The sequence below is a fragment of the Poecilia reticulata genome, chromosome 15 (genome assembly GCF_904066995.2).
Source record: "Poecilia reticulata chromosome 15, P_reticulata-male-v2, whole genome shotgun sequence".
Lineage (NCBI taxonomy): Eukaryota > Metazoa > Chordata > Actinopteri > Cyprinodontiformes > Poeciliidae > Poecilia > Poecilia reticulata.
The window spans coordinates 19,391,156-19,417,492 of record NC_088844.1 but is presented as its reverse complement, the minus strand read 5'-3'; the positions used below and the strand labels follow the sequence as shown (position 1 = coordinate 19,417,492).

The 26,337-nt window shown below is 38.2% G+C and overlaps 1 protein-coding gene across 4 annotated transcripts in view; it reads right to left on the bottom strand.

Moving 5' to 3' along the window:
* The window catches only part of LOC103477022 (uncharacterized), a 141,542-nt gene that overhangs the window by 9,593 nt on the left and 105,612 nt on the right, over positions 1 to 26,337 (bottom strand). For 3 of the 4 annotated variants that reach the window (XM_081616584.1, XM_008429856.2, XM_008429858.2), the window contains 17 exons: positions 24,666 to 24,719; positions 24,197 to 24,250; positions 22,650 to 22,703; positions 21,019 to 21,072; positions 19,540 to 19,584; positions 18,636 to 18,686; positions 18,460 to 18,504; positions 17,552 to 17,578; positions 15,315 to 15,368; positions 14,339 to 14,383; positions 13,994 to 14,038; positions 13,834 to 13,896; positions 13,407 to 13,442; positions 10,711 to 10,755; positions 9,636 to 9,779; positions 6,561 to 6,627; positions 6,299 to 6,436 (listed from right to left, as the gene is read on the bottom strand). In XM_081616584.1, coding sequence (XP_081472710.1) covers positions 6,299 to 6,436; positions 6,561 to 6,627; positions 9,636 to 9,779; positions 10,711 to 10,755; positions 13,407 to 13,442; positions 13,834 to 13,896; positions 13,994 to 14,038; positions 14,339 to 14,383; positions 15,315 to 15,368; positions 17,552 to 17,578; positions 18,460 to 18,504; positions 18,636 to 18,686; positions 19,540 to 19,584; positions 21,019 to 21,072; positions 22,650 to 22,703; positions 24,197 to 24,250; positions 24,666 to 24,719 — 1,021 coding nt within the window. Of the gene's footprint in view, positions 1 to 2,290; positions 5,058 to 6,298; positions 6,437 to 6,560; positions 6,628 to 9,635; positions 9,780 to 10,710; positions 10,756 to 13,406; positions 13,443 to 13,833; positions 13,897 to 13,993; positions 14,039 to 14,338; positions 14,384 to 15,314; positions 15,369 to 17,551; positions 17,579 to 18,459; positions 18,505 to 18,635; positions 18,687 to 19,539; positions 19,585 to 21,018; positions 21,073 to 22,649; positions 22,704 to 24,196; positions 24,251 to 24,665; positions 24,720 to 26,337 lie in introns of those variants that run through there. The other variant, XM_008429859.2, reaches the window with a different exon arrangement.

The window sequence follows — 26,337 nt, the reverse complement described above, 5'->3', positions numbered from 1 at the left end:
AAAAAAAAACACAACAACTTTGTTTTAAGTTTGGCACAGTTTTAGGCAACCCTAACAATTTCTACAAAATAAATGTAGTTGGCCAGAGTCAAAGCAACGACAAAAATGATGGACTCCAAGTTTATCTTGCCACCAAGTACAGTGAGCAGGATGGTGAGGGAGGAAAAACTAGGAAACTAATATTTTCTCATTTGATTATGCTTCTTCAATAAAAGATGACTATGATATTGAAAGCCTATCTGTAGCCATCCACTTCTTAAATATACTTTTACATCTCTAAGAAGAGTAAAAACAACTGTAGAGGACAGCAAAAATATTATTTGTTAGAGAAATGAATTCTTCACAAACACATGCTAAATATGTAGAGATGCACAGAGAAACTGGATGGTGGCTGGATTCAGATGATTTTCAGCTCGACCTATCTTTTGCCCGGTGACTGTGGTCATTTTCCTGGTAGTTATATGCGTGACTCAAAGCTCCAATCTTTTTACAACTAGTGATGTAGTATGCAAGTTTTGCTAAAATGTTTTTTACGTATTTGTTAAAACTGTCAATGCGTTGTGACAGAATAACATGAGACAGAAAATATGGGGGGAAAAAATTAAAACTCCTCCAGTGCTCCAATTGCCATCTGCAGCAATACATATACAGCTCAGGTCAGAAAACATCAGAACTAGGAAGAAGGTCTTTATGCTGTCAGTCATGTTTGAGTATATGCTACAGCTGTGCTAATGACTTAGAAATAACTTACCAGTACAGGAAAACAATTTATCAACATCATTGGTAGGCATGCTTATTAGCCCGCATAATTTACAAAAGGAACGATTGTGGGGAAGGATATGTAGAGTAACTGAGAGCAATGGGGAGACAGTGAGCAGTGCATACATGAGCCTGATAGACAGAGCTAAGACCCTCCTCCTGGCTCTGATTGGTTGGTGGCCAGGAGCAGTGTACTCATGCAGATGGCAGAGGGAATAACACAGTGGAGCTTGATTTTTTTTTCCCCACAGATTATTTGTCTCATATTATGCTGTCATGACATAGTGACAGTTTTAACAAATATGCAAAAAGTATATATTTTTATAAAAGTTACCTACAGCAGCTTTAATAAAAAAAAAGCTTTTTGGCAGTTCTTGCTGCCAGTGATAGTGCAGGCAGGCTTGACTTGACAAGCTTTCTGCCTTTAATAAATTAAATCATCTTTTGAAAAATGACTTTTGGTATTTACTCAGGCGGTTTTTGTCTGGTATTAAAATTTGTTTGATCATCTCATGCAATTACCTGAAACAAAATGCAAAACTAAAAGAAATCTCTAAGGAGAAAAATACAAAATACTTTTTCATAGCGCTCTTATAATAAAACCATGTGTTACAGCAGCTCCTTTCTGACTCACACAAATGTTGTCTATGCTATGAATATACATAAAGCACTTTGAATTGCCTTGTTGCTGAAAATGTGCTATATAAATAAAATTATCTTACCTTACATACAAATACACTCCAGGAAAACTATAGAAAAATATTTTGAACGCTGTCAGATATTGTTCTTAAACATAAATAATAATTGGATTACTATGAGGTTTGAAAATTGACCAAATTTCAGACCAGTGCATTTCCACAAGCGTGTTAAGAAAAAGCTGGGAAAAAATACAATGAAAAAAACATTAAAAAGGCAGACCAGGCAATGTTGGTGTTTATAGCAAAAAAAAAAAAAAAAAAACACACAATCATCCTTTAAAAGCTTTTCTCTGCATGCAAAGTGGGTAAGTCTTCACAGCTAAGAACAGCAGCATACCAAGTAAAAAGGCAAGGGGCCAAAACAATATTTCCCCATGAGGCACTTAAAGTAATGGAGTCTCACGACCAGCAGTTGCATGGAGTGCGTCAGAAACATTGACAGGAGTATCAAGCATCTCGCTGCCTGGCCCAAAGGGGAAACGCTTCAACGCTTACATGTCAGAGAAAATCTCAGAAGAAAAGGCTCATGAATGCTCCAAAACGGAATCTCAAAGAAAGTGGGGCTATCCACACATCCCTGCAATAATGAGAGTTCTTTTAACACTCACAGGGCCGGGGGCATTCATTCAGGGAGGAGACGTTCCATGGAGGAAAGTGCACTGTACCTTAAGCAAAATAAAAAAAATTTACTGAATAGCACACAAAGCAATAAGCTTGGGTGCCACGTTGGATTGGCGCACCCTGATGAAATCGAAAATGTCACACTGGGCTCGGTTGAAAACAAATTGTTTCCAGGGCCACTAATGGACAAAGTACACACACAAAAAAAGAGATATTGTCATATAATACTGTTTCATTGTTGATTGATAAGATTGCAGCTGTACACCTCCATGTACCCAATCAAAAACATTATTGACAGCAACAACCATGAATTCATACTAACAGCATGCGCTAAAAAAAATAAATAAAAGAAATGTATAACACACACCTATCCATAAGGAGTTTCTCTATCAAAAACACTCAGATTTTCACTGAGACATCCATCCTGCACAAGAAAAATCAGAGCAACTCCAAAACAGACGGCACTGACTGAAACTGCAAATAATAATAATAATTAAAAAAACTAAACAAAAAACACTTTTTTTCAGTAGGTATAAATAAGCACACAAGGACTAAATTACAAAATTAAAAATAAAAGCAACAACAAAAGAAACTAAATAAAGAGTTAATTAATTATACAGTGACACTAGAGATTTTTCTTTTGGTATTAACAAGTAAAAAAAAAAAGAAAAAAGAATAAAATTATAGAAAATCACCATCTTACAGAAACAAGAGTACAGTAAAAGAATAACTGCTTTTTAGCATGTGTCCTCAAGGGCACATGCTCTAACAGCTGGAGACCTCCTCGCCTGTTCAATCAAACCACAAATGAGAAAAAATAAAATAAAAGAAAGACAATGATTTCAACAGGGTTATTTTTCTCCATAAACAATTCATTTTGCCACAATAGGGAAGAAGTCAAATTGGATATTCCAGAGGAGCATGGTCTCCAGCGGAGGATGACGAGAAATAATGAGGAAATATTACCCCAAACTCCCTCACCAGCTGAGTGGAGTCACAAGTCAACAAAGAAAAAAAAGATTAAGAAGTTGTTGAATTCTTGATGCATCAAGGGAAATAACTTTTATATTTATTTTCAATAAATATTTATTGCAAAGCTGCACTTTAAATGGCCAATAAAACACACGTTAAAAGCATAAAAAACACAAACAAGCAAACAAAATCCAAGACGTGTAACGCCTGTGGCAAATATTTAGAGTTGAGTAGTTGCTTACATTATCTACAGTGGAAACCAGATATTTACATGCACTTTATAAAACACACACACACACACGCACCCCCACGCACACACACACACACACACACACTCGCACACGCACACACACACACACACACACACACACACACACACACACACACACACACACGCACACACACACACACACACACACACGCACACACACACACACACCCCGCCTTTTTCACATTGAAATAAATCAGTCCAAATGTTTCCTGTTTTAGTTCAATTAGGACTAACAAAATATATATTTTTTATTATTACTATCACTTTCTTCACCTCAACCACACTACTTGTTTGTGTGGCATCATTGGGAAATCTAAAGAAATCATCAAAGGTATCAGAAAAGTAGTTGTGGACCTGAATTATCTGAATAATTATCAAACAATTATGCAAGTTTAAAACACCGTGGGACTTCCGAGCCATCATAGTGGTCAGGAAGGAGATGGGTTCTGTGTCCCACATGTGACTGTGTTTTGGATTGACATGTGCATATCAACAAAAAGCAAAAGAGCTTGTTAAGGTGCTAGCTGAAGCAGGTAAGAGAATGTCATAATAAACAAAGAAACAAATCCTGCATCAGCATGGGCTGAAAGGCCCCTTAGCAAAGACATTCTTTTGAAAACTTCATAAAAATGCAGGCTACAGTTTGCAAATTCAGACAGGAAGAAAGACCTTCTTTTTCAAAGGCCTGTCCTGTGTTATGACAAAATTAAATTTGAAGTGTTCCACCATAATGACCATCGGTTCAAGCCTGAGGAAATTATCGTAGCTGTGAAGTACGGAAGTACGGCATTATGCTGTGCTGATCTCATGCTTCTGAACTGACTGTAGTCCTTTGAGAAATGTAGTTATATTCAATCAATATTTTGTAAGGTCCTTTTGCAGATTAAAAGTACCCTTTGAAAACAACAACGTTCAAACAAGTATTACACACCCCTTTTCACTAAGCCCACATTTTTGAATTAAAAATGCTACTTTTATTAGTCCAATGTTTTATTCTAATCTCAAATCTCATGTTTTCACCATTTGTAAGTGGAAAAAAATTGTTTACGGAAAAAAATTTGCCTACTTTTATGTGTTTGTAAATATCTGGTTTCAGCTGTACTTTATTCATGAACGATGAATGAAACGAGCATTAGAAGTTATAGCTTTGAGTTAACAAAATATATATATAGTAGAAGACATATATATATATATATATATATATATATATATATATATATATATATATATATATATATATATATATATATATATATATATATATATATATATATATATATATATATATGGTCTTGAACAATGTGAGGTAGATACAAAAGTTTGAAGAGAAAGGCCAATGCAGCAGTGCTTTGATGTGCACCAACACATGAAGCACTCCTTCTCTTTCAAAGCTTTACCAAAGTTCTGCATGTGGACACAAAATAAATCTAAGCATGTTGGAGGTACAAAGCCTGACCAGCAAACCATTAGTGTTGTGTGAGCAGTCAGAGAGTCAGGATTAGTCCTATAATGAATGTCCACCCTCCAACTCGACTACGCTCCTTTTGTGTTTCAGAGGCTTTCTCTCCTTGAGTGAGGTATCAATAATGGAGCTCTTTTCTGTCCACACTGATAACATTTTCTCTTATTCACAGCCAATTCTTCGTTTGTCTTCATATTTCCCAGAGAGCTGCAGTGCACCACACTCCTGGCCTTTCCTCTGCTCCCAGCCCCTCAGTCTGCATTGATATATGGGTCTATGCAAGAGAAAAATACTCATGAATCCATACAGAGTAGAACTGTCAGCCTGATCCCATTCCAAGCAATCTACAGCATTTCAGATCGGCTCTTCTCATAACAAAAACATGCATAAGTGAGTAGCCTACATGAGATGGAAAACAGGGCGTTTTTACAACGGTAACTCCTCCGTCTTTCAAGCGCAGTCTGGGTGACAGTGCAAAGTAGAGTTACCTGCTCAAAGTTTCATTTTATTTATTCTTTTTTTTTTTTAAAGCTCTGGTGCAGATATATACAAAGTATACATTTTCCTAAATGTTCTCACATTTTGTCACGCTACAAAGACAAGCTTCTGTTTACTTTATTGGGATTATACATATAGATAGATAACTAACGTAACTGCATAGTTGTGAAATGAAAGGGAATTATGTTGGGTTTTCCAAATGTTTAGAAATGAAAATTTGAAAATGTAGGATGCATTTTTATTTGGCACTTACAATAAATATTTGTTAATAGAAAACTAGAAGATGGCATTATTTCTAATTTTTCCTCACAAAATAGCTCAAATGAATTAAATCAGACTGGATGAAGAGGATGTCTGAAAAACTTTTTTGAAGTCTTGCCACAAAAGATTCTTCGCTCTGAGCCGCGGAGCTGTGCAGCTCCTCCTGAGTTACAATGGGGCTCTTGGCTGCGTCTTCGATTATTGATCTCCTCCAAGCCTGTCAGTTTAGGTCCAGTCCTTGGAAGCTACTATCCTGAAACTTTTACATGGTTGCCTTCCCCAGCACACCTGAATCAAAAGAATGTCTCACCACCAGGCATCTGCAGAGCTGAATAACATGCTGATGAGGGAAGACAGCCAAGTGATTCAGACATGTTGGAGCAGAGACACGTCTAAGCTGTCGCTCTTCTCCAGGTCTGGACAGGATGGCCGTGTCTCGGTAGACTTTGCTTCAAATCCTAATCTTAAACTTGTTCACAGCGTTCTCTTGGACCTTTCTGGTGCGCTCCCTAATCTTCACTACGCTGTTCTCTAGGAGTTTACAAAACCGTCGCATTTATATTAAAATTAAGTTAAACACAAGAGGATGTTAGTTATGAAATAGGAAAGCTGTGAAGACAAGTTCAAGGCACTTGATGGTCAGTTTTAGTATATTAAAACATGAACAGGTAATCCAAGCCATTTATGGTTATTTTTTTATTTTTTTTGAGTTGGTGGTTAAGTCAAGCCTTTGAACTCAATGTATTAAGCTACTACCTTGAGGTCCAGGTGGCCCAGGCTCTCCCGGTGGACCTGAGGATCCATCCTTGCCCGGGGGTCCAGGAGGACCTTGGAAAGGCGAAGCTAAGATGCCGGCAGGTGTCTTCTGTTGTGTGGCGGCGCCAGACACTTTCTCTGCAGGGCAGGAAAATATTTTCAAAAAAGGCTGTGTGAGTAACAACTTGGAGAATGACATAAAGAGGGGGTGTTAAAGTGAACCAAAACACATCAACTAAATTAAATGTCAGACTACTTTTACCTTCAAAAATCCTCATTACTTCACTTTGGATAAAGATTTTGAGTTCTTCTGTAAAGCTGGGATCATCCTGTGTGAAGGGAGAATAAAAGATCACTTACTGAAGCATTTTAACTCGGGTAAGAAAGACGGAAAATCCAATTAAGAGACAACACAAGTTAAACCTTCATTCCGAGCCAAATGGAGGCAGAGAACATACAGAGGAGATTAAAGTTATCATGGCATAACAATTAAACGGATACTCCTCATGTATTTGTGCTCCACAAAGTCCGCCAACAGACATTATTGGAACCAAAAATTGTGAAAAGGAAGAAGAACAGAGGATAATAAAATCTGTAAAAATCTTTCTTTAAGACCTATTCCAATCTCAACTCAAGATCTGAACTCAGCAAGAAATAAAACATATTCAGGAAGGAATATTAAATTCGATACTATAACTCTCTAAAGTGGTATAACTTTATGTTCAGCTCTGCAGTGATGCACCCCGTGCCACGGAGGAATTGTGTTAGCTCTGTGTGCCTCTAAAATATAGCGAGCTATTATGAAGATGCATAATATAAATATAATATCCAGAAATAGTTTCACAGTCAGAAAGTCTGTAAGCCACTTGTAAAAGAATAGCGTAGCTACGACCGTATAAGAGTACGAACTTCAAGGTAGGACAGTCAGCAGTAATCATATTGGCAGGAGAGTTTATTCCTTGTAAGGATGCAATAAATATAAATCTTGCTCTGTTCAGGGCTTACTTTCGACTGCGCAAATTGAGATAAGCAAAAAAAAGACATGTTAATTTTATTATGGTTCTCAGAATCTGCAGTGGCGAATGCCTGAAACGTGTCTCTTCTGAGTGTTTTTGTGACAGGCTTCCTCTTTTGTATAATTATTTGTGATTTTTTTATTGGATCACCTAATGTATGTTCCAGGGTTTCCTCACTTTTTGTGAAAATGGAAAAGGATAGGGCTGCCCTACAAATACAGCATAATGAGAATTGCAGGACAAAATTATGCCTTTGCTTTTCTGATGATCTCTCTGCCACTGATTCAGTTCAACACATTGTACTATACGATCTCCATGTGTGAACATGTTTATTTAGGGTCTGGATTCCTAATATGGAAATCAATACACAACAGATAGCCTGGTCTCTGACCACAGCAATTAATGAGCTTTACCGGTATCTCGATTTGCAGCTAAATCCTGCTAAAGTTGGGTGTTATGAGATTCCAGTATGTGAGATCCAATTCCCAAGGGAAATAAAATGCGCACATGGAGAATAAGCCCCACCTTTAGGGCAAACAGTTTATCTTAAAATCAGAAATCCTTGGGATGGACACTTCATGTCCTAAGAGCTGGATTCTGTTGCTTAGGATCAGACTTCCAAGGTCCGTATAGCACCTGACCCCTTCGTCAATGAGCTCATCACTTATGATGGACCCAGGTTTCCATAGGTCCTCCCCATCATGCCATGCCCCTCGGTGTGGCTCCAGCAAGGGGCCCCAACGACCTGCATCCAGGTGAGGAAACACTGTTTCCATTTATGTTCCCCATAGTAAGGGGTCATTAGGTTGTGCTTTGTCTGTACTTCATCTTGGGGTCTTGTTGACCCCAAGATGAAGTACATAGAGTAAACATAGAGTGGGGGATCGACAAGCAAATTGGTGTGGTGTCTGCAATGATATAAGTGCTGCACTGATCTGTCATGGTGAAGAGAGAGCTACCCTTTAACTCTGATTGTTGACCCAGCCCTGCCAGTCACCCTCAATAGAGCAGCCAGTTAGACTGTTTGTAGTGCAAATAGATTAGAATTTCAAATTTAAACTTTCAGACTGAAGACCAAATTATGGAAGGATACAAAATAGTCTCCCCCCCGCCTTTTAACTTCATATCTTGGCATGCTGTTCATTGCGATCCAAGACTACAGGGAGTTTTGATAAAACTGTAATTTCAGTGTGTCACCCTTCTACCATCTGTGCCCCTGCTTCGTCGCCCCCAAGAAGAAAAAAAAAACAAACAAACAAACAAACAAACTAGACATGTCTCTGAGTGCATCGGGCTCTTTTTAAGTCACCTAAAACAAAAAAAAGTGCTGAGATGTTTTGTTTTTGTTTATTTCATTTAGCTTGTCAGTAGCCCAACAGTGTCTCCAAAACATTTTGGCTATCCTCCTTTCTGCAGTTCAAGCTGTGTTGAAGCTACAGCTCCTCTGTAGGGCACACAGAGGCAATAGAGTGCTAACCCTATGAATGCTTTGGCACATCTCTTTAACAAAAAAAGAGCTGTTTTGTCCAAAAACATCAACACATTTTCCACTAGTTGATTTAAAAAAAAAATCAAATAAAGAATGCTGCCAAAGCTCCTCAGAAGCCAGACTGACAGCTCCACAGCCAAGCCCCCTTTCGCCCCCCCCCACTGTCTTTGAACTAAATTCAGAAAATATTTCAGACGAATGAATGGATGCGAAATACAGCCAAATGCTCAAGCAATTTCTAATAATCTGTTTATTAACAACATCTTTGACTGTGAAGTTTAGTGGTAAACGGCTAAAACAACTTTACTTCCCTGCATACAGTAAACGTCGTTTCCACTCAAGGAACTTTCAGTCTCAAGTTTATGTGCTCTCAAACTGCACTGCTTTCCAGGGCAACATTCATAACAATAACACACAACATGCTCCGATGTTGTATTGTTGCATTCAAAACAGCTTTTCATCACTGTGAACGTTATATAACTACAGTGAGCGTAAAAAATGTCTGTGACAGATGGAGGTGCTTCTCCGCTCTGCAGAGCTCTTGGCACGCCCACATATCTCTGTCTTTCCCTCTGTTTCCGACTCTCTCCTGCTTTGACCTTCTGTTACGCCTAGATGATCGGGAGTGGGAAGCGCCGAGCAGAGAATGAACAGCGAGCTGCCTCGCTCGGCTTTGTTTGATGTTTCATGCAAAAAGCTGTAGATACATTGCTTTCCATCCAGGGAGGAAGAACTAAGCTAGTTACACAAACTGCCACATCCTGTCAGATGATTTAAATTATACGTGAAGAAAGTACTTTAATGTGGAAGCGTTTGCAATTTGGCTACTTACCAGGAGTTTTACACTCCCCAGCTGCCCGGGGGGGCCAGGATCTCCTTTTTCACCTGGTGGCCCCATCGGTCCAACCATGCCAGGGTCGCCAAGGCGACCCCTTTCACCTTGAACGCCTCTTTCTCCCGGAATGCCTGGATCACCCTGCGGTAAAAAAGAAAGCTCTGCTGTTTTTAAGCTTGCTGTCAGTGCAAACTCCACATGTGTATGTGGCACACATGCACTGATCAGGTTTTTCCTAGCCGAGACTGACTTGTAGTTTTCTTTGATGTTGGAACAGCTTATTCCAATCCCAAAAAAAGCTTGCTGTTGGTGGATTTAATTCACCAAAATTTTACAACTTCCTAGTTTTATTGCACTTTATTTATTAAAAAATTGGCGGATTCTAGCCGACTGATTGTTCAGCATTCATTTGGGTTTCCTACATAAACCCATAGGTCTGTTTTGTCTCTAATGGATTTTAATAAAATCAGCTCAAGCTGATCAACACAGCTTTGGCTCATCTTTTTATTCAGACTTGTCTTGAATCAAAACCACAAAGGCAATGAACATTGCTCTATTATGTAACCTATAAACAATAGCATATGGGATCATTTTTCAGATCATTTCCCCCAATGTGGGCTTTATTTGTAAACGCTGGATGGGGCTTTAGCTGCTGAAATCACTGTAAGGTCTGATACTTTCCCTAAAGCTGCCATAAATTGCAACCTCATTATTGTATTTGCCTTTGCAATTACCTGTCCTGCCTTAGCAACTAACAAGTTAAAAGTCTACTTTTTTTCTTCTCTATAAGCTACATTTAAAAAAACATAAATACAGTAAAAAAGTTAAGCAAAATTATTGCAGAACTGTGACAAAACTTGGCAAATACAATAGAAAACCACAATGAGCATTAAATGCCATTTTTTCCTAGTGTTTATGTGCTTGTGGGGATTCGTAATATTTGTGCTGAAATAGACATTCCTTGTGACTTTGATTGCCATCCTTTCATTACCATTTCATAAACAGGTTCTTTGCATTGTTGTTAAAGACATAAACCAGATTCTACTCTGGAGAAGAGGGTGATGCTACTTACACGTTCACCTTTGGATCCTCTGTCACCTGATGTACCTGTGGAGCCCTTTGAAAAAAAAAAGAAAAGAAAAAGAAAAGAAAGAAAAACAAACTTCAAGACTGTAGCAGAAAAATAAGATCCTTAAAATAATCACTAATAGACATATACTCCTTTCTAGTAATAGGAAGCAATAAATATTATAAAAGCCTCCAACGTTAGAGAGGCACTGTAAAACAGGCAGGTGACAGTAATTTGGTGATTTTATGTTTTATACAATCTGGTCCATCATAAGCAGGTTGTAATGTTTTACTTTGAAACATTATCCGTTCTATATTATATTTGACTCCCAACATGTTAATGTCAACATGACCAATATTGGAGCCATGGTCTAACCTCAAAAGAAGTCAGCCATTTTTAACTAAAACCTTCACTTCCTCTCTTTTAAACACATATCTGATCAAACTCATCATAGAGCTTTCCTTTTAGAGAAAGATTCAGTTTAGCCTTTAGGCATTGGACATCAAATGTTATCAAAAACTCTCTACTACATCAAAGCATGTGGGTGTGGCCAAACTTCAAAATCAGACTTTTTATCATAAAAGACAAATAAATAATGACTTCTACACATAAGGTTGGATTTGTACCTAAAATAATGTGTGTGTCATCACAGAACAGCCATCAAAACATTCACATGCTCATTTCCTGACTTGTGCTCCACCCACTTAGAACAGGAAGTGACTTGCTTTAAAATCAGACTTATACACATTTCAAGCTGTTTTTGATGACAGAGATTAAGTTCTTGTTAAATCATACTCTGAACAGACACTCTTGGCTACACTATGTTGGTGTGGTAAGTTTGTATATCACACGTGTACGAGTTGATTTGCACTAAGCTCGATATGAATAACTTCCGTCAACCCCAAAGAAGCTCATTAGGATTACGTTGTAATTTGAATCAACTGCGACACCTGGGAATGTTTCACACACATCCACACCAAATTTTGTGTATTTCCATGGGAAAGACCATTCAACAAATTGATGTGGTAAATTTATGACATCACCTTAGCTCCAACAATGTCACAGATTTCTATGGTGAATGACCCTCCATGACACTGTACACCTTTCAATAATATATAGTAATAATAAATAATAATGTCACATATTCAAAATATTACAGAAAGTCCTCATTAATCTTCCACCTTCCATTAAGAAGTAAGTTTTACCCTAAACTCTGAATGCTTGTCCACGGAATTCAACTGAGCCTGACTTAACGTAATATTGAGACTTCCACATTGTACCACCTGGTGGCGATTTCTAGAATTTATTTGCAGCTTGGTAGAGCCATTGAGTTGTGAACCTTAATATGTAAATTTATTCTTAAAGTGAAATTGTAATTGGCTACACAACCGGTGCACAGAAACTGGCAACAAAATCTCAGCGATCAGTTAATCTTTACAAAAATTCCTACTGCTATTTTTAAACAAACTCCATGTACACTCTTATCAGATGACTGTACATTGACTGCTTTAGACTCTGCTCAGGTTGTACTGCTTGTATAATATTTCCCATTATAGTGCTTCACCTTCTGCAATGTCACGGCTCCTCTGCATCACTCCGGTTTTGTTTGACAAAGGCCTGCTTTCCCACCAGCTGCCTTTACTGTACGGATGAGCCGCAAGGAAAATACCTGTCTCCAGCTTCGTGTCACAACATCTTGAGTCATCCGGTCCCCTCCCTGTCACTCCTCATTGCTTCCTTTTACTTTGCTCACAGCATTACCTCGGGGAGCATCTTTGTATCAATTTCCCGCTGGATTACAGGAGGCACGCAAAAGACAATCTGGCATGATGTGGTTTTAAAGCGGGCACCGCTTTGTGATGCCATTCTCCCTTGCCTGCTTTAATCTGCAGCATGCTGTATTCCCCACTGCCTGATGGGAAGCTTAAATCTATCATCTTGCCCACTGAAATGTGCTTCCCTGAGCATTATATTAAAGCTCAAAGGAGTGAGGAAGCAATCTATGCAGATGAGAAGAGCCACCTACTAGATGGCACTGTTGTTCCACTAGAATGAGAGCCTCTATGTAGATGGCCTCAGTGGAACGGAGAGATTATAGTGGGGGGAATATTAAATAATAAAAATGAAAAAACAATAAAGCGTTGGTTCTGCCATTTAGGTGTAAGGTGGAAAACATCTTGTATATCTGGGCAAAACAGTAATAACCACAATCAGTCAAGTTTTGGTGTTGGATCATATAATGTGTGAGGGACGGCCATTCAAGCGGATCCATTCTGCATCCTCCAGGACCATTCTTAGTTTTCATGAGGTAAACGGTGCATAATAAATTTGATCAGCAATCTAAAAGCAGACTTTTTTTCTGCTGGATTTGCCTCAGTTCAAGCCAGGTTCAGCAAGCAAAAAAAAAAACAAAAAAAAAACACATCATTAATTTGAAGTGTCTAACGCCCTCCATTACAAACATTTTATCATTGTCTGAAAGCCTTAGCTATATAATTAGGGTAAGAAGAATAAAAGTCAACAAAGCCTAAACCTGCAGGATTCCATTTAGTTTCTATCGCTAAAATCTCAAATATGCAAATCGCTTTAATGCAGTCAGCACACTGTTGCCGGAGGGGGGGATAAAAATCTGCTGTGCCATCTCTCTGTAGCCTGGCTGATGTAAAGCACTTTCTATAAGGGGATTTGAAACGACTCACCTTGTATCCAGGAGTTCCATCTTTTCCAGGCCTCCCCTGCTCAGGAACCGCAACACAAACAAAGACATTTTGTATCAGCTCCCACCTTCGATTGGATCAGCGCTGTTGCACTCCTAGTAATCTCCACAGTTAATGAGATATCTCAACCGAGGGATAATGATCCTGATTGCTGAGTGAACACTGTTCCATTGTGCACTTACAGGGAATATTACAGAAACTATCTCTGATGGTAATTACATAGAGGAATGTGGGAATATAATCATCCACAGGACGAGTGGTAGATAACATACGTATTTTATCCATATTGTCCTTGAATCACGTTGGCCTCTGTGAGCACAAAAGCTGGAATTGTGAATGAATCTACAAGTGCAAAGGTGTGTGGACTTTGTCATACAGGGTTCTCTAATGAAAAGATTTGCATCCTTACAGAAACACCTTGAGGCCCCTCGGGTCCAGGGAATCCGGTCTCTCCGATGGGCCCCCTCTCGCCCTGTCCAAGAACAGAGACAGTCGGTGTGTCAGTCTGAAGTGACAAAGGAATGATACGTGGATTGACAGTTAAAAGAGAGCTAGAGACTGCTCCTCACCGGCTCTCCTGGGATCCCTGGCTCTCCGCGTGTTCCGGGTTTCCCCTGTCAATCACAGACAGTAGGGGAATGTGTCTTGTTTGATAGGTCCTCAGCAGTGTCATGTCTGCAGCCTTGCATTTATAATAATATAGCCACTCTATAATCCCTTCACATACTCCAAATGATTACAGTGTCACTAGCCAAAGTGCCAGTGTTAACTAACTCATGTTGTTTAATTCTTAATGGAAATGCAGCTGAACTGATGCTAGCAGAGGACTTAAAGAATACGGATCTTGTGTCAAAAACAATTATGACACAAATAAATAAAACTAACAATAAGCAGAACATAAGTAAAATACTTACTGGCGGACCTGATGTCCCAGGAGGGCCAGGCAGGCCGATATCGCCCTGAAACGACAACATAAATCAGGGAGATGACAGACTGTAAAAACCTGTCATATCCAGGAGACACAGTACACAGTAGGTAAAGTGCCCTGCAACGGTTTTTAAAAGCTTTAAATCATTTTTCTCATTTTGTCACATTACAGGCACAAACATAAAAATAAAAAATTAATTGGAACTAGATGTGAAATGTGAAAAAGTTCAATTGTTTTTATTATAAGACACTGCACTTATATGTGTTGTGAATGTCATTGTGAAACTCATGGTTTAATTAAGCAAGTGTGGGAGGAGATAAAAAGGCTAAAACTCCTTAACAATCCACTTAGATGCATAAATTAAGTTTGAACAAGCTTTGTTATTTTATTTTTTATTTTTTTTGCACAGCTAACACTTATGTGCGCATACCAAACCATATCAAAGAAAAAATGTCCCTTGATGTCACATAAACTGACATATTCCAGTCTCACAAAATCTCCACAGAGCTCACAGTCACACACTGCCAGTCACACAAAGTTGGATGCTGGTTCCATCCAGCCCAGTTTCGTTATCTTCAAGAAAATGCATCTCCACTAGTGTTTGCAACTCAGGGTGCAGATTGTTAGCCATTTCATTAATGCTTTGGCTCCAAATTGCAGTATATCCTCTCTGGAAATGTAGACCTGAAATTCCTCCGGGCAATATTTAAACAGAAACACAAGTAATTTAATTTCTCTAAAAAAAAAACATTTAGTTTTCCTGAAGCTGGCTCATAACTTTAACTAGCACCTATAATGTTCACAGTGCCAAGCAGTTTTACACTTCAAAAGATGGATATGTCCTTTCACAAAGAAGCTCTTTATAACTTTGTATAATGAGAATGCTCCAGAGAGAATGCATTTTACTCGTGCTGCAATCAAGGGGAGCTCATTTGCGGGAGAGAAACGGCTCTGTTGCCTACCTTGGCACCGGGAAGCCCTTCGAGCCCGGGTAAGCCCATGGGTCCTGGTTCCCCCTGTGAGAGAAGAACACACCACCTGCTGTGTCAAGCTGATCAGGTCACTAATAATGTAGATTAAGAGTTGCTGCTTCCACCTATTTTGCAACCAAAAATGGTGCTATTTTTACCTCACATCCCTCAAATGCAGTGCCACTGGCAGCAAGCATACTTATAAACTTAAATTGAAATGCATAATAATGTATCTTCATAAGCAAGAAAACACCAACTAAAGTTACAGGACTGCAAGTAAGTTAGTTGCCAAATATGTTTCCACTCAACAAACTAATTTTAACATCAGACAACGATAAACCGGTTTAAAAACATTTTTCCAATAATGTAATTTATTCAGGAAAAGAAGCAAGCCAACCCAACCTGACTATGTGAAAAAGCAATATCTCAGTTGGCCTAAAAACTATCTGCTGCACCACTTTAACGATAACTATGAATCAGTTTTTATTGGCATGGGGGAGTTTGCCTTAATAAAATTGTTCAATGGAAGAACTGTCTCTCTAAGGGCATACCCGATCTCAAGATTAAAGTCCAAAATCTTAATTTTATTTTTTATTCTATTTATTTATTTATGTTCCCCATGGGCTGCGACAGACTGGCGATTTGTCCAGGGTGTATCCCGCCTCTCGCCCAGAATGTTAGCTGGAGATAGGCACCAGCACCCCTCCCGATCCCACTAAGGGACAAGGGTGTAAGAACATGGATGGATGGATGGATGGATGGATGGATGGATGGATGGATGGATGGATGGATGGATGGATGGATGGATGGATGGATGGATGGATGGATGGATGGATGGATGGATGGATGGATGGATGGATGTTCCCCATGGGGTGTATATGTTGTTGCCTCTTTCAATAATTTTCAAAGTATTTTTGAAAAATATTAGACAGGCCATTGGGTTTTTTAATCTTACCCTTCCATCCACACCATTTTTACACATTGTCTCTATAACTGTTGAACTAGTAAACTCAACTGAGTTTATTGCAGCGGGTTAGATGTTGATTATTTAGTGAATTAATAGATGTTAATGCACTATTTGAGAAGGTTCACTACTGTTTTCCTCCATTCAAGAACTTTGGATTTTGTTGGATTGTCTGAAACATGCTAGTTGCAAAAACAGAGGAAATTTGTATGGGTAAAACTTTGCTCCATTTGCTTGGTTATTTTTGATTTATGTCTATGCATTTACATCTTGGAGGAAAATCATTTTTCAAAAAAATGTACATGGAAACAAGACAGAGTGTTTGGTTACATAATGCAGTTTCTGCAACATTTCTTTCTCTCATCTTAATATTTTTAGTCCTCAATTGATGAGTGTCTCTCTGCATCCATTTGTTTCAAACGGCTTTGGGTTAATAGCTTCAAATGTTCTACTGCACATACTGTTACATCATGTGGGCTACAGGACCATTAGAAAGCAAAAAGCCTCATCTCAAAATCAGTCTTCTGCTCTAAAAATAGAGATCCATTCCCTGTTCTTGAGCAAGTGATGGCCTCTATCTACCTCCTCTAGCTCAGGCTGCCATGGAGAAACGCCATTACACAGAAACAGAGAAGCAACCGGTGCCGACATAGATGAATTGTCCGGGTAATTGTCACACATGCAGATTGTCACGAATAAGCCATTGTGGCTAACGGAAAGAAGGGAGAGGGTGGACGAGCCAGAGGATCAGCTGTGAGACAGATTGGGGCAATTCCAGCATGGCTCTGTAGCCGGACTGCGCAATTTATTAGGATGTCAAATTAACATTCTGGTGAAAAATCACTGTGCGACCAACACAATAAAAAATGCAATTGGTCCCATGAGGATGAGGGATTCAGGGTTGCAGCAGAAACGTCAAGTTAGTTGCATGTATATGTGGATTGCAAACGGATTGTTTTCCCAATTCGGTACAAAAAGCAAGCGGCTGAGGAGCGCATCAGAAATGCAGTAAGTGTTTGTGGGTTCCCACTGGCAAGACAATATATTACAAAAGCTTCATATTTGTTGGAGACAAGGTCATTTCTTTTCGTTTTCGTGTACGTCGAGTTTCTACTGAGAGTGTTTTAGCACTCAGGCTCGAGGCTGTATTGACTTGTGTTACAGTGGAAAAAACCTGGGAGATAATGATGAAAAGCAGCTCTGAATTCTCCCCTTCTGTGTTGTATGAAAAATACACGTTTCAGAACGAACAGTTTCTACTCACGACAGGTCCTTCATCTCCTTTTGGGCCCTTAGAGGAGAAAGAAACAAAGAAGACAGATTACTGCCATAGATGTGACAACCAGAATAATAGAAAGTCTAAACTCAGTCTGAAATGACATGTAGATACATTCTGTTGTAGGTAAAACTCATACTATTCATTGTTGCTTCACTTTCCCTCAAATGTGTCCGTCTGTAAATGATGACGATTCTACAGTTGTGTTTCACGTAAGCATTATACAATAAAATATGGCTTTACACGCCTAAGCTGCATTTTTCTAATAAAAAAACAACAAAAAAAGATAAATTATCTGTCTCGTCCCTCTTAACACTGATGAGGAAGCTCTCTTATTGATTGCTCCCGAGGAGCTGTTGGGCTGTGATAGATGCAGTACAGGCTGAGACGTTCTTGAGATTTAGCTGTAGTTCATGTGCATTGTGCACTGGGGGGACAGCACGACGTCTGCTCTTTGTCACCTCCTTAAGTGTTCGTTTCAGCGAACGGATGCCTGCAGGCCCAGTGACTGAACGTCTCCCTGGACTGGACAAGATTACAAACTGTCTGATAAGGCAAAAGGAGGTTGGGAGCGATAAGCAAATCGGGCCACTTCTCCACCGCGTCGAGCATGCCAACTTCTAAAGTTTCATTTTGCATATCAATGATGTTGTGTGTCCCGGCGTGGATCAGAGGCACCTGTTTGGGAGTCAGGAAGCCTCTTGGCCTTTGCCAACCCCCAGTGATTGACTGTGATATAAAATGCTTCAGAACCGTGATAACACTGGAGGCCCGGTCAGGTTGTTTGTTATTCAGCCCTCGCAGGCTCTGCAGCTCATACAGTATCAGCATGCCTGTTTGCTAGGGTTCCTTGCAGCACACTTTAAAGGATTTACCTGAGGCACAACAACACTTACCGGAGCACCGGGCTCTCCAGGAGGTCCTAAAATAGCTCCACCACTCTGCAAAGACATTTCTTTATGTAATGACTAAATATTTTACAAAACGGGTCAAATTCAATTCACTGGCAAGGCATCATTGAATTCAATAAATCCAATTACAAACATGAGTTAAAAATCTATATATCTTTTACCTGTAGCTTGTACAGACTGCTCATCCCGTTTCCCTCCACATACGGCGCACCCTGAAACACAGTCAGAGAATCACACATCCCCTCTGCAAGAGCTCTCTGGTTTCAGGTGGAAAACTGCACTCTAGGTCTTGAGCAATTATACACAGCTAAGCCCTTAAAAGCAACATAGCGTCCGTATCTGGTGACAACACAGAGAAAGAGAGAGAAAGAATGTGTGGCTGAGAAAAGAAAAGCGTAGAAAAAGTAGAGAACAGCAGATTTTTATAAGCCTGGAAGAAGTCCTAATCCAAAAGACAAGGATGTTAAAGAAGTACAACAACTATTTTATCATTTAAAAGATTTTGGGTATCACGAGGTAATCCTGATTGTATGTCTCAGCATTGCAAGGATGTTCTTTAGCGGTAGCTTTTTAGAGGGCAACTAATGTAAACCAAGAAGAAGTCAAGGCTCTCATTTAGAAGCAAGTGAAGGCCTGTGCCCTTTTCAGGCCACTAAGCCATCCCCTTTCCTCCCTAGCTGCAGGTTTATAAGACCAAGGTGTACGTGCACGTGTGTGTGTGTGTGTGTGTGTGTGTGTGTGTTCCGGAGGCACTCGGTAAGTTCAAGGAGATAGCCAATGAATTATAGATTTGCCACTGGAAGTGCTTACTCACTCGTCTTTTAAAAAGAATGGAATGAGACTCGGTGCCAGCAAGCATGTGGCCACAATTTCATCATGTTTGCACTTGTTTGTCAGTTGTGCTGTGCTATTACGAGAAGCGCTAAACAAGCACCAAACAGACGACTTTCACACTCTAACCTTTAAAGGTAACATTGCATGTCCACCCAGAATAAAACCTGTGACCCTTGTGGGGTTTTGAGACACTATAGGAAACTAAATCTCGCGAAGACTGGAGAGACTTACTGGAGGTCCTGGAAGTCCTTGTCTGCCTGGAGCTCCGTCGTTTCCCTGTTAGACATAAACAAAAAAAACCCCAATCTTAAGTGTAGTGAAATTATTGTTTAATATTGGACATATTTTCAGAAGACTCATATTTGAATTTATTCACATAACACTGAAAATAACCTATTTTTTATATTTTACATAAGCAATGTTCAAATCTTATTGAAATTGCAAAATCTTACTTCCTTCTACATACTAAAAATCTTACTTTAATAGGTAGCCTACATACAGCTTTCACAATTTTGCTATCTCCAACATTGAAGTTAAAATTCATAATATTTTCTTTTTATTCAGAATTTAGTGTGATGCAAAGACTATCATGAGTCTCTGGGGGATTAAATTTTGAGACATTTACTCGGATCATTAAAAATGAGCTTGGATATCACAAATGTTCACTCTGAATGACTCAGATCAGAATTAGGACTACAAATCGGTATCTGATATTAGAACACCTCAGGCAGCCTACATAAACATAAAACACTGTTTCACAGAGATAAAAAACACACATATGCAACAAATGTACATATTATTATATAAATAACTCCAGATAGACACAAAGATACACATATCACATACACATTATACAGAACTACAACCGCAACCATACACTGACATGAAAACACATAAGCACTTAAACATTAGGTGCAATGAAAATAATAAGAAAACACAAATTGCTTGTTTTCATACAACCAGTCTGGTAACACACTACGTTTCCTCTAACAACGTAGTGTGTACGTGCACTAACAACGTAGTGTCTCGACCCTAAATAAGGTCTCAAAAATCACTTTGCACCATTTTAGTACACAGTTGTTTACAGGATTTTTAGTGTGTGTCCTCTCAGGTGTTTGATTCCGTTGCGATCGTACCAAAACACCTCCACATACACCCAGATACATATCACAAAAAGACCAAAACACACTGTTGATCGTTTTTAGACCTATTCTTACAGCTAAGAGAAATTTTAAGCTAAACTAGATGTTTCAAGCACCACTTTTTTTCTTTTACTTTTCAGTATTAAGTGTTCAAAACTTTATCTACTTCACATCCTGTTGCTGTAAACAAAAACAGTCACTGTTACATTCTTTTAGAAATGTAGCTAAAATAAAGTCTTATGCCTTTTCCTGTACCACAGCAAAGTCAAGTAAAGATGACTCAGTAAAAGCTATGCTGCTTTTAACATTCATCAAAGAACTTTGAAATAAAATGCATTCTCAAGAAATGTGGCTTTTTGTTTTCTTTTGCATTGCTGTTAAAAGTAGCAAAGTAATTTATTCCTGTGACTAACAAAGGCATCAATAAGATACTTAATAGAAGGTCATTTATGGAAAATAGCACATCCCTTTTTGTTCAATCTAATCTATCAAATTGTGAACAAGACTGACATTTATTTTACTTTTTGCAGTGTTTGTTAAACTACATTTCATAGAAAGCATTTCTTACCTTTTCTCCCTTTGATCCTTGTGGGCCCATAGAACCAGGTCTACCTACAAGTCCCTGCAAAAAAACAACGACAAAAAAAAACATTAAATCTGGTTTGCATAACAGTGATTGCTGTAGAAATGTTTAATCTGTCCAGGCCTTTAAACTCTTTTACAGACTTTCCAACATTTTTAACTGTATTTATTTTTATTTTTTTTCAGACATCTTACTTCCACAACACCTTTTTATGGGGCAACAAAGTTCTTTAAAATTTCAAAGGTCCAAAAATCATGGTCTTGGACTTAAAACATTGTTATCTGGATACTAAAGTAATGTTAACCATCTTGTGGTTTATGTTGGGGTATTGAGAAAAGAAAATCTTGTATAAAATCAAATCATTAAATTCCATTCAAATATGTGTGCTAATTTTAAAGTGATCTAAGTTGAATAGTGTGTGTGTATTAGGATTAATGATGTGGAGTTTACTGTGTTCTGGTAGGCGTATATTACTTTTGGTATGGCGTTGCTCAGTATTTTAATTTTTTTTTTTTTTTATGTAAGAATTAACTGAAAGACTGTGGGGGGAAATTCAATGCTCCATTTGAGCCTCAAGTGATCAGACAGTTATCAGCCAAATTGATCCTAAAGTAAGTCACCCTGCCAGTTCCACTTTTTCTCTCAGTCATCTGTAAGACTACATAAGGTGCCGACAGAGCTTTTGCTTAATTGTGTATGAAACTAAGTAATGTTATCATTGTGTCACTGCTGTCATGACACAGTGCTGTCGTGACACAACAATTATACACGCTTCAGTGTCAAATGAACCGTGATGACAAAGTGTTATTTACCTAAGACAACTATTTTTCTATGCAACGTCTGCAAGGTAGACATGTATTGGTGTGAGGAGGACACAAAATTATTGTTCATTTTGCATTGCTTTTTTCAAATTTGCTGTAAATTTTGGTTTACACAATCTTATTTTTGCTGTTTCCAAATCAGGAATTAGAGTCAGGTATCTGCTCATCTCAATAAGAGACACTTGGACAGTAGGCATAGCAACTGATGTTGCGGAAGAGCTGTGATGAAGCAATGTCACAACTTTGGTTGTATTCTATTAACACTCAATACAAGGTGATAAAAGACAAAGTCATCTGTGGACCCGATTACTCCAAAGAAAACCCAATGTACCCTCAATTATCCCAAGTGTGGGATAAGTGTCTTTCTACTGAGTGGTCAATGGCACACCAGCTTTAATGCTGTCTGGTGTTAGCTACCTTTTAGACAGCACTTTTAGCACATTTTAGGCTCATACCGCAGCAGCATCTCAAACCACCAAGGACCTGGACGGATGCTTCCATTCTGTGTTCAGATGGGTGTGAACCTTGGAATGGTGGCACCAAAGAAACTCATTCTGTTCAACTGGAAATTTGTGACCTAATCAAGCTACAATATGGGAATGTGTGAGCCCTTCCTTACATCTAACACTAACCCTCATTTCAGAGAACACTTTGAATACCTGTAACTCATTTTATCCTTAATTTCATTAAAGATGTTTAATCAATCATGTCCTTTTTGTGATGGTATTTGTTTTCTTTTATTATGAAGATGGCAAAGTAAAAAAAAAACAAAAAAACAAAAAAAACAAGACTTACCGGGGCTCCTGTTCGACCTGTTACGCCTTGAAGTCCTGGAGCTCCTGGAGGGCCCTGGAGACGACAGTAAATTGACACTCGGTTTAAAAATCAAAGAATAATTGCTTCAAATAATTGCAATAACTGATTTGCAGTAGTTGGCCCATTTGCAAATACTTGAGGAGAAACGGCACAGAGAGCTTTAGCATTCACATCAGCAAACCCTTCAGTCAGTCAGAGCCTCTGTTCCGTCTGCACATCTGCTCAGGAGCACATGTTTATAAAATGAGATATCAGCTTCAATATGAACACTAAGCAGGTGTGAGTTTCAATAATCCGCCACCTTGTGTGAAAAGTATAATATCAGTTTATTTGAGTGTTTCGGTCGGTGACAGTGTTGTAGGCATCTGGACCTGCTGAGAGCTTCACAGCTGACTACACTTGGGAGTGGGGGTGAGGCTTTCTGTATGATGAATGCTATCAACCTATAGGATCAATTTATATATTAAATCTAAAAGTAAAAAAAAAAAATGCAAAATGAGAAAATCTCACTGTACAAAGTGAGACACTTTTAAAAAATTATATTACTTAAGAAATCTTACTCAAAATAAAATGCAAAAATGGGTGACTAGATTTCCAATAATTGAGAAAAAAAAACTAGGTTTTGCCGACAGTGTCTGTTACGTTTAAAGTGAGTAGTATTTAATGTGTTTGTATTAGTTTGTGCATTATGTTTTTTATTGGGCATAAACAGTCTAATCTACTTATAATTTTCGTTGTTCGCTACATATCTTTTAGATGCTGCTGTAGGATAAAATTGCTCTTTTTAATAACACAGATGCACAAACACACATTACATGCCATGTTTATAATAAAGTGGGTACTTTGAGAGAAAGACACAGCACACAGAGCAGACACTATGTTGTACACAATTTTCAATAGCTCCCATTGAAAACTGCAGGGTCTCAAAAACTTACAGTAAATAGTGTTGTGAACACCTTACTGCTTCATATCATAGTTTTCAAATTACAATTAAATGTATTAATGGAAAAAAAGACCTAACAAAACTAACTTAAACCTGTATGAGAAAGAAAAATATCCCTTGAACCTAAAAGTTTGATGGCAAAATTTCCCATCAAACACCTGAAACAACAAATCAGAGGGTTTTTGAAAATAAGTCACACCAAACCTTTCAGTTTTTCCTTTTAGCTATTCAGTTATACGTTTCCTGCTGTCCTGCTGCATAACCCAAAGCTGCTTCACTTTAAGGTCATGAACTGATGGCTGAACTTTCTTCTTTCTTCAAGATTATAATTCCACATCGGGAAAGACTGGTTTGGAAAATCGTCATTTGAAAACTGCCTCTGTTGGACATCTCTTTTTTTTGTATTATTACAAAACTTGTATGTTCTGAAACGTCAAAGAATGACAAAGAAGCCAGCAGAAAATAAGTAGTATTTTTTTTCCACAGCACTGAAGTTGTCTGAAAATCTCAATACCACTGTCCATTCCAAACAGCCTGATGACAAGTGGTTTAATTTGCTGGATTAAAAATCGTCCTTGCTTACCTCATCACCCTTGTCTCCAGAGGGGCCTGGGAAGCCTCTCTCTCCCTTTACACCCTGCAGGGTGAGCAGAACCAGTGAGGTAAAGAGAAGTGAATGTTTTTTCACCAACCACACAAAAAAAGCCTCAAACTAAAGGCTGACGGGGGTAAACTTCAAAATGTCTCTTCCAGCACACAACTTGAAATTGCTGAGCCTGTTTCACTGGTGCAAGGCTGTATCCATAGCAACAATTTCTGCAGAGAGCACCAAGTGATCCTAATAATATTAACAATAGAAAAACTCTGTAGGTTGCCAGCAATGATAACCATACGTGCAAAATGTAAATATTTGACTTTAAAATGTATGCATATTTTATTAAACAACGTCAAATCACCACAATTAATTAAGCATTTTTCTTCCACTGATTAAAAGCTGCATAATTAAAGGAAATTCTAACAGACTGCATTAGTTTTTAAAACCATGATGTCACCTTTGGGCCTTCTTTTCCTGGATTACCCATCGGACCTCTTACACCTGGATCCCCCTGTTCAGAACACACATACTGAATGTTACTATAGGCACACCGCTCCGGCTCATGTTACTGTCAGCATAAGTATAATCTCCTTGCTGATTTTAGTGTAATGTGACATTACTTTGACACTTTAGGATATGTATTTTTAAGCTTCTCATTTCACAGTGTGTTAAGTGTTTGGAACATTTATGCGTCTGCTATGCGTTACCCCAGTTTTCCAATATAAAACCGCCCTAGTTCTGAAAATGTGTGTATATAAATGCTTTGGTTGCTCCACCTCAGCAACTGAATCTACTTGTCAACAACTTCTTTTCCAGCTTCGGCAGTCTGCACAACTTCCAAGAATTTCATTTGAAGGACCTCCGATTCTAAATGTTTTATGAGGATGCAACAGATTTTTGCCTCTGAAGAAAGTTTCTTGAAGATGGTAGGAATGTTTGGCTGTGAATCAGCAGTACGTTGATTTCTGTTTTTATTTTAATTATGTAAAGCACTTTGAAATGCCTTGCTGCTGAAATGTGCTATACAAATAAAATTTGATTGATTGATTGATTGATACGTTGATGGGTCACTGCTGCAAAATACTAGAATTCTGTTCTGTTGCACCGATTGAAACAGATGCATATGCAGAGATTTGGGGCATATGCATCTGTTTCAATCGGTGTTGCTTGTCATCTCTAAATTCATGTATGTTGGATTTTTTTGTAAAATGCAGGTAAAAACAGAAATATATTTCCCACTTGTTAACAAGTCTTTGTTCTCGTTTCTCTTTTTCATAAAAAACATCTTCTGTAAAATAGGCCCATTCTGATAAGACATTTTTTCTTTTTTTTTTTCAAATAATACATTAATAAGACACAAATCAATTTGAACTCTGTCCTTTGTGTAGATTTTTCTGTTCTTGGGTTATTTTCTTATTATTCAATCATTTTGTTGCATCAAACCCTTTTTTAATGGCCCAGAGCCAAGATATGTTTAGAAAAGTACTTTTATTTGTTGTGTCAATTTGGAGTAAGCTTCAAAAATATCTCAAAGCAATTTCCTTTGTTTACATTTTATGAGGTTAATTTTAAAACTGCTCTGAAAGAAACATGTAACTGATTCAATTAGCTTGTTATCAGATGAGTTTGATCTTATTTAGTAAAGTCTTGTTTCTTTTTCCCCATTTTTGTCAAATGTTTTTATGTTTTTAAAATCGTATTAACTTCTGTAGTTGTTTTCATTTGGACTTCTTATTCTTTCCTTGGTTTTCTTTGAAACTGATTTAATTTCAAGCAACTACTTCTCAACAGTTAGTGTGAATAAAGGATTACAGCAGAGACACAAGAAGCCGAATTTACATTAACTTTAAGCAATAAAAAACTCTATTTTTTTTCATTTTGAAATCAGTAAGCATACACCTAGTGCATATATTTTTTTTATTAATCCTTTTACAAAATCTTCTTGTTAAGCCTAATATTAAGAAGGCTTTGCACTTGCAGATATGTAATCTTGTTTTTGGTTTATATCATCTTGAGCCATATTTGGACAGTAAACTGTTGCAATGCGGTCGTGTCTAAAATATTTAAATGTCACCCTATACCAAACTCCAAAGGCTGAATTACATATGCAAAATAAATTTACAATGTCC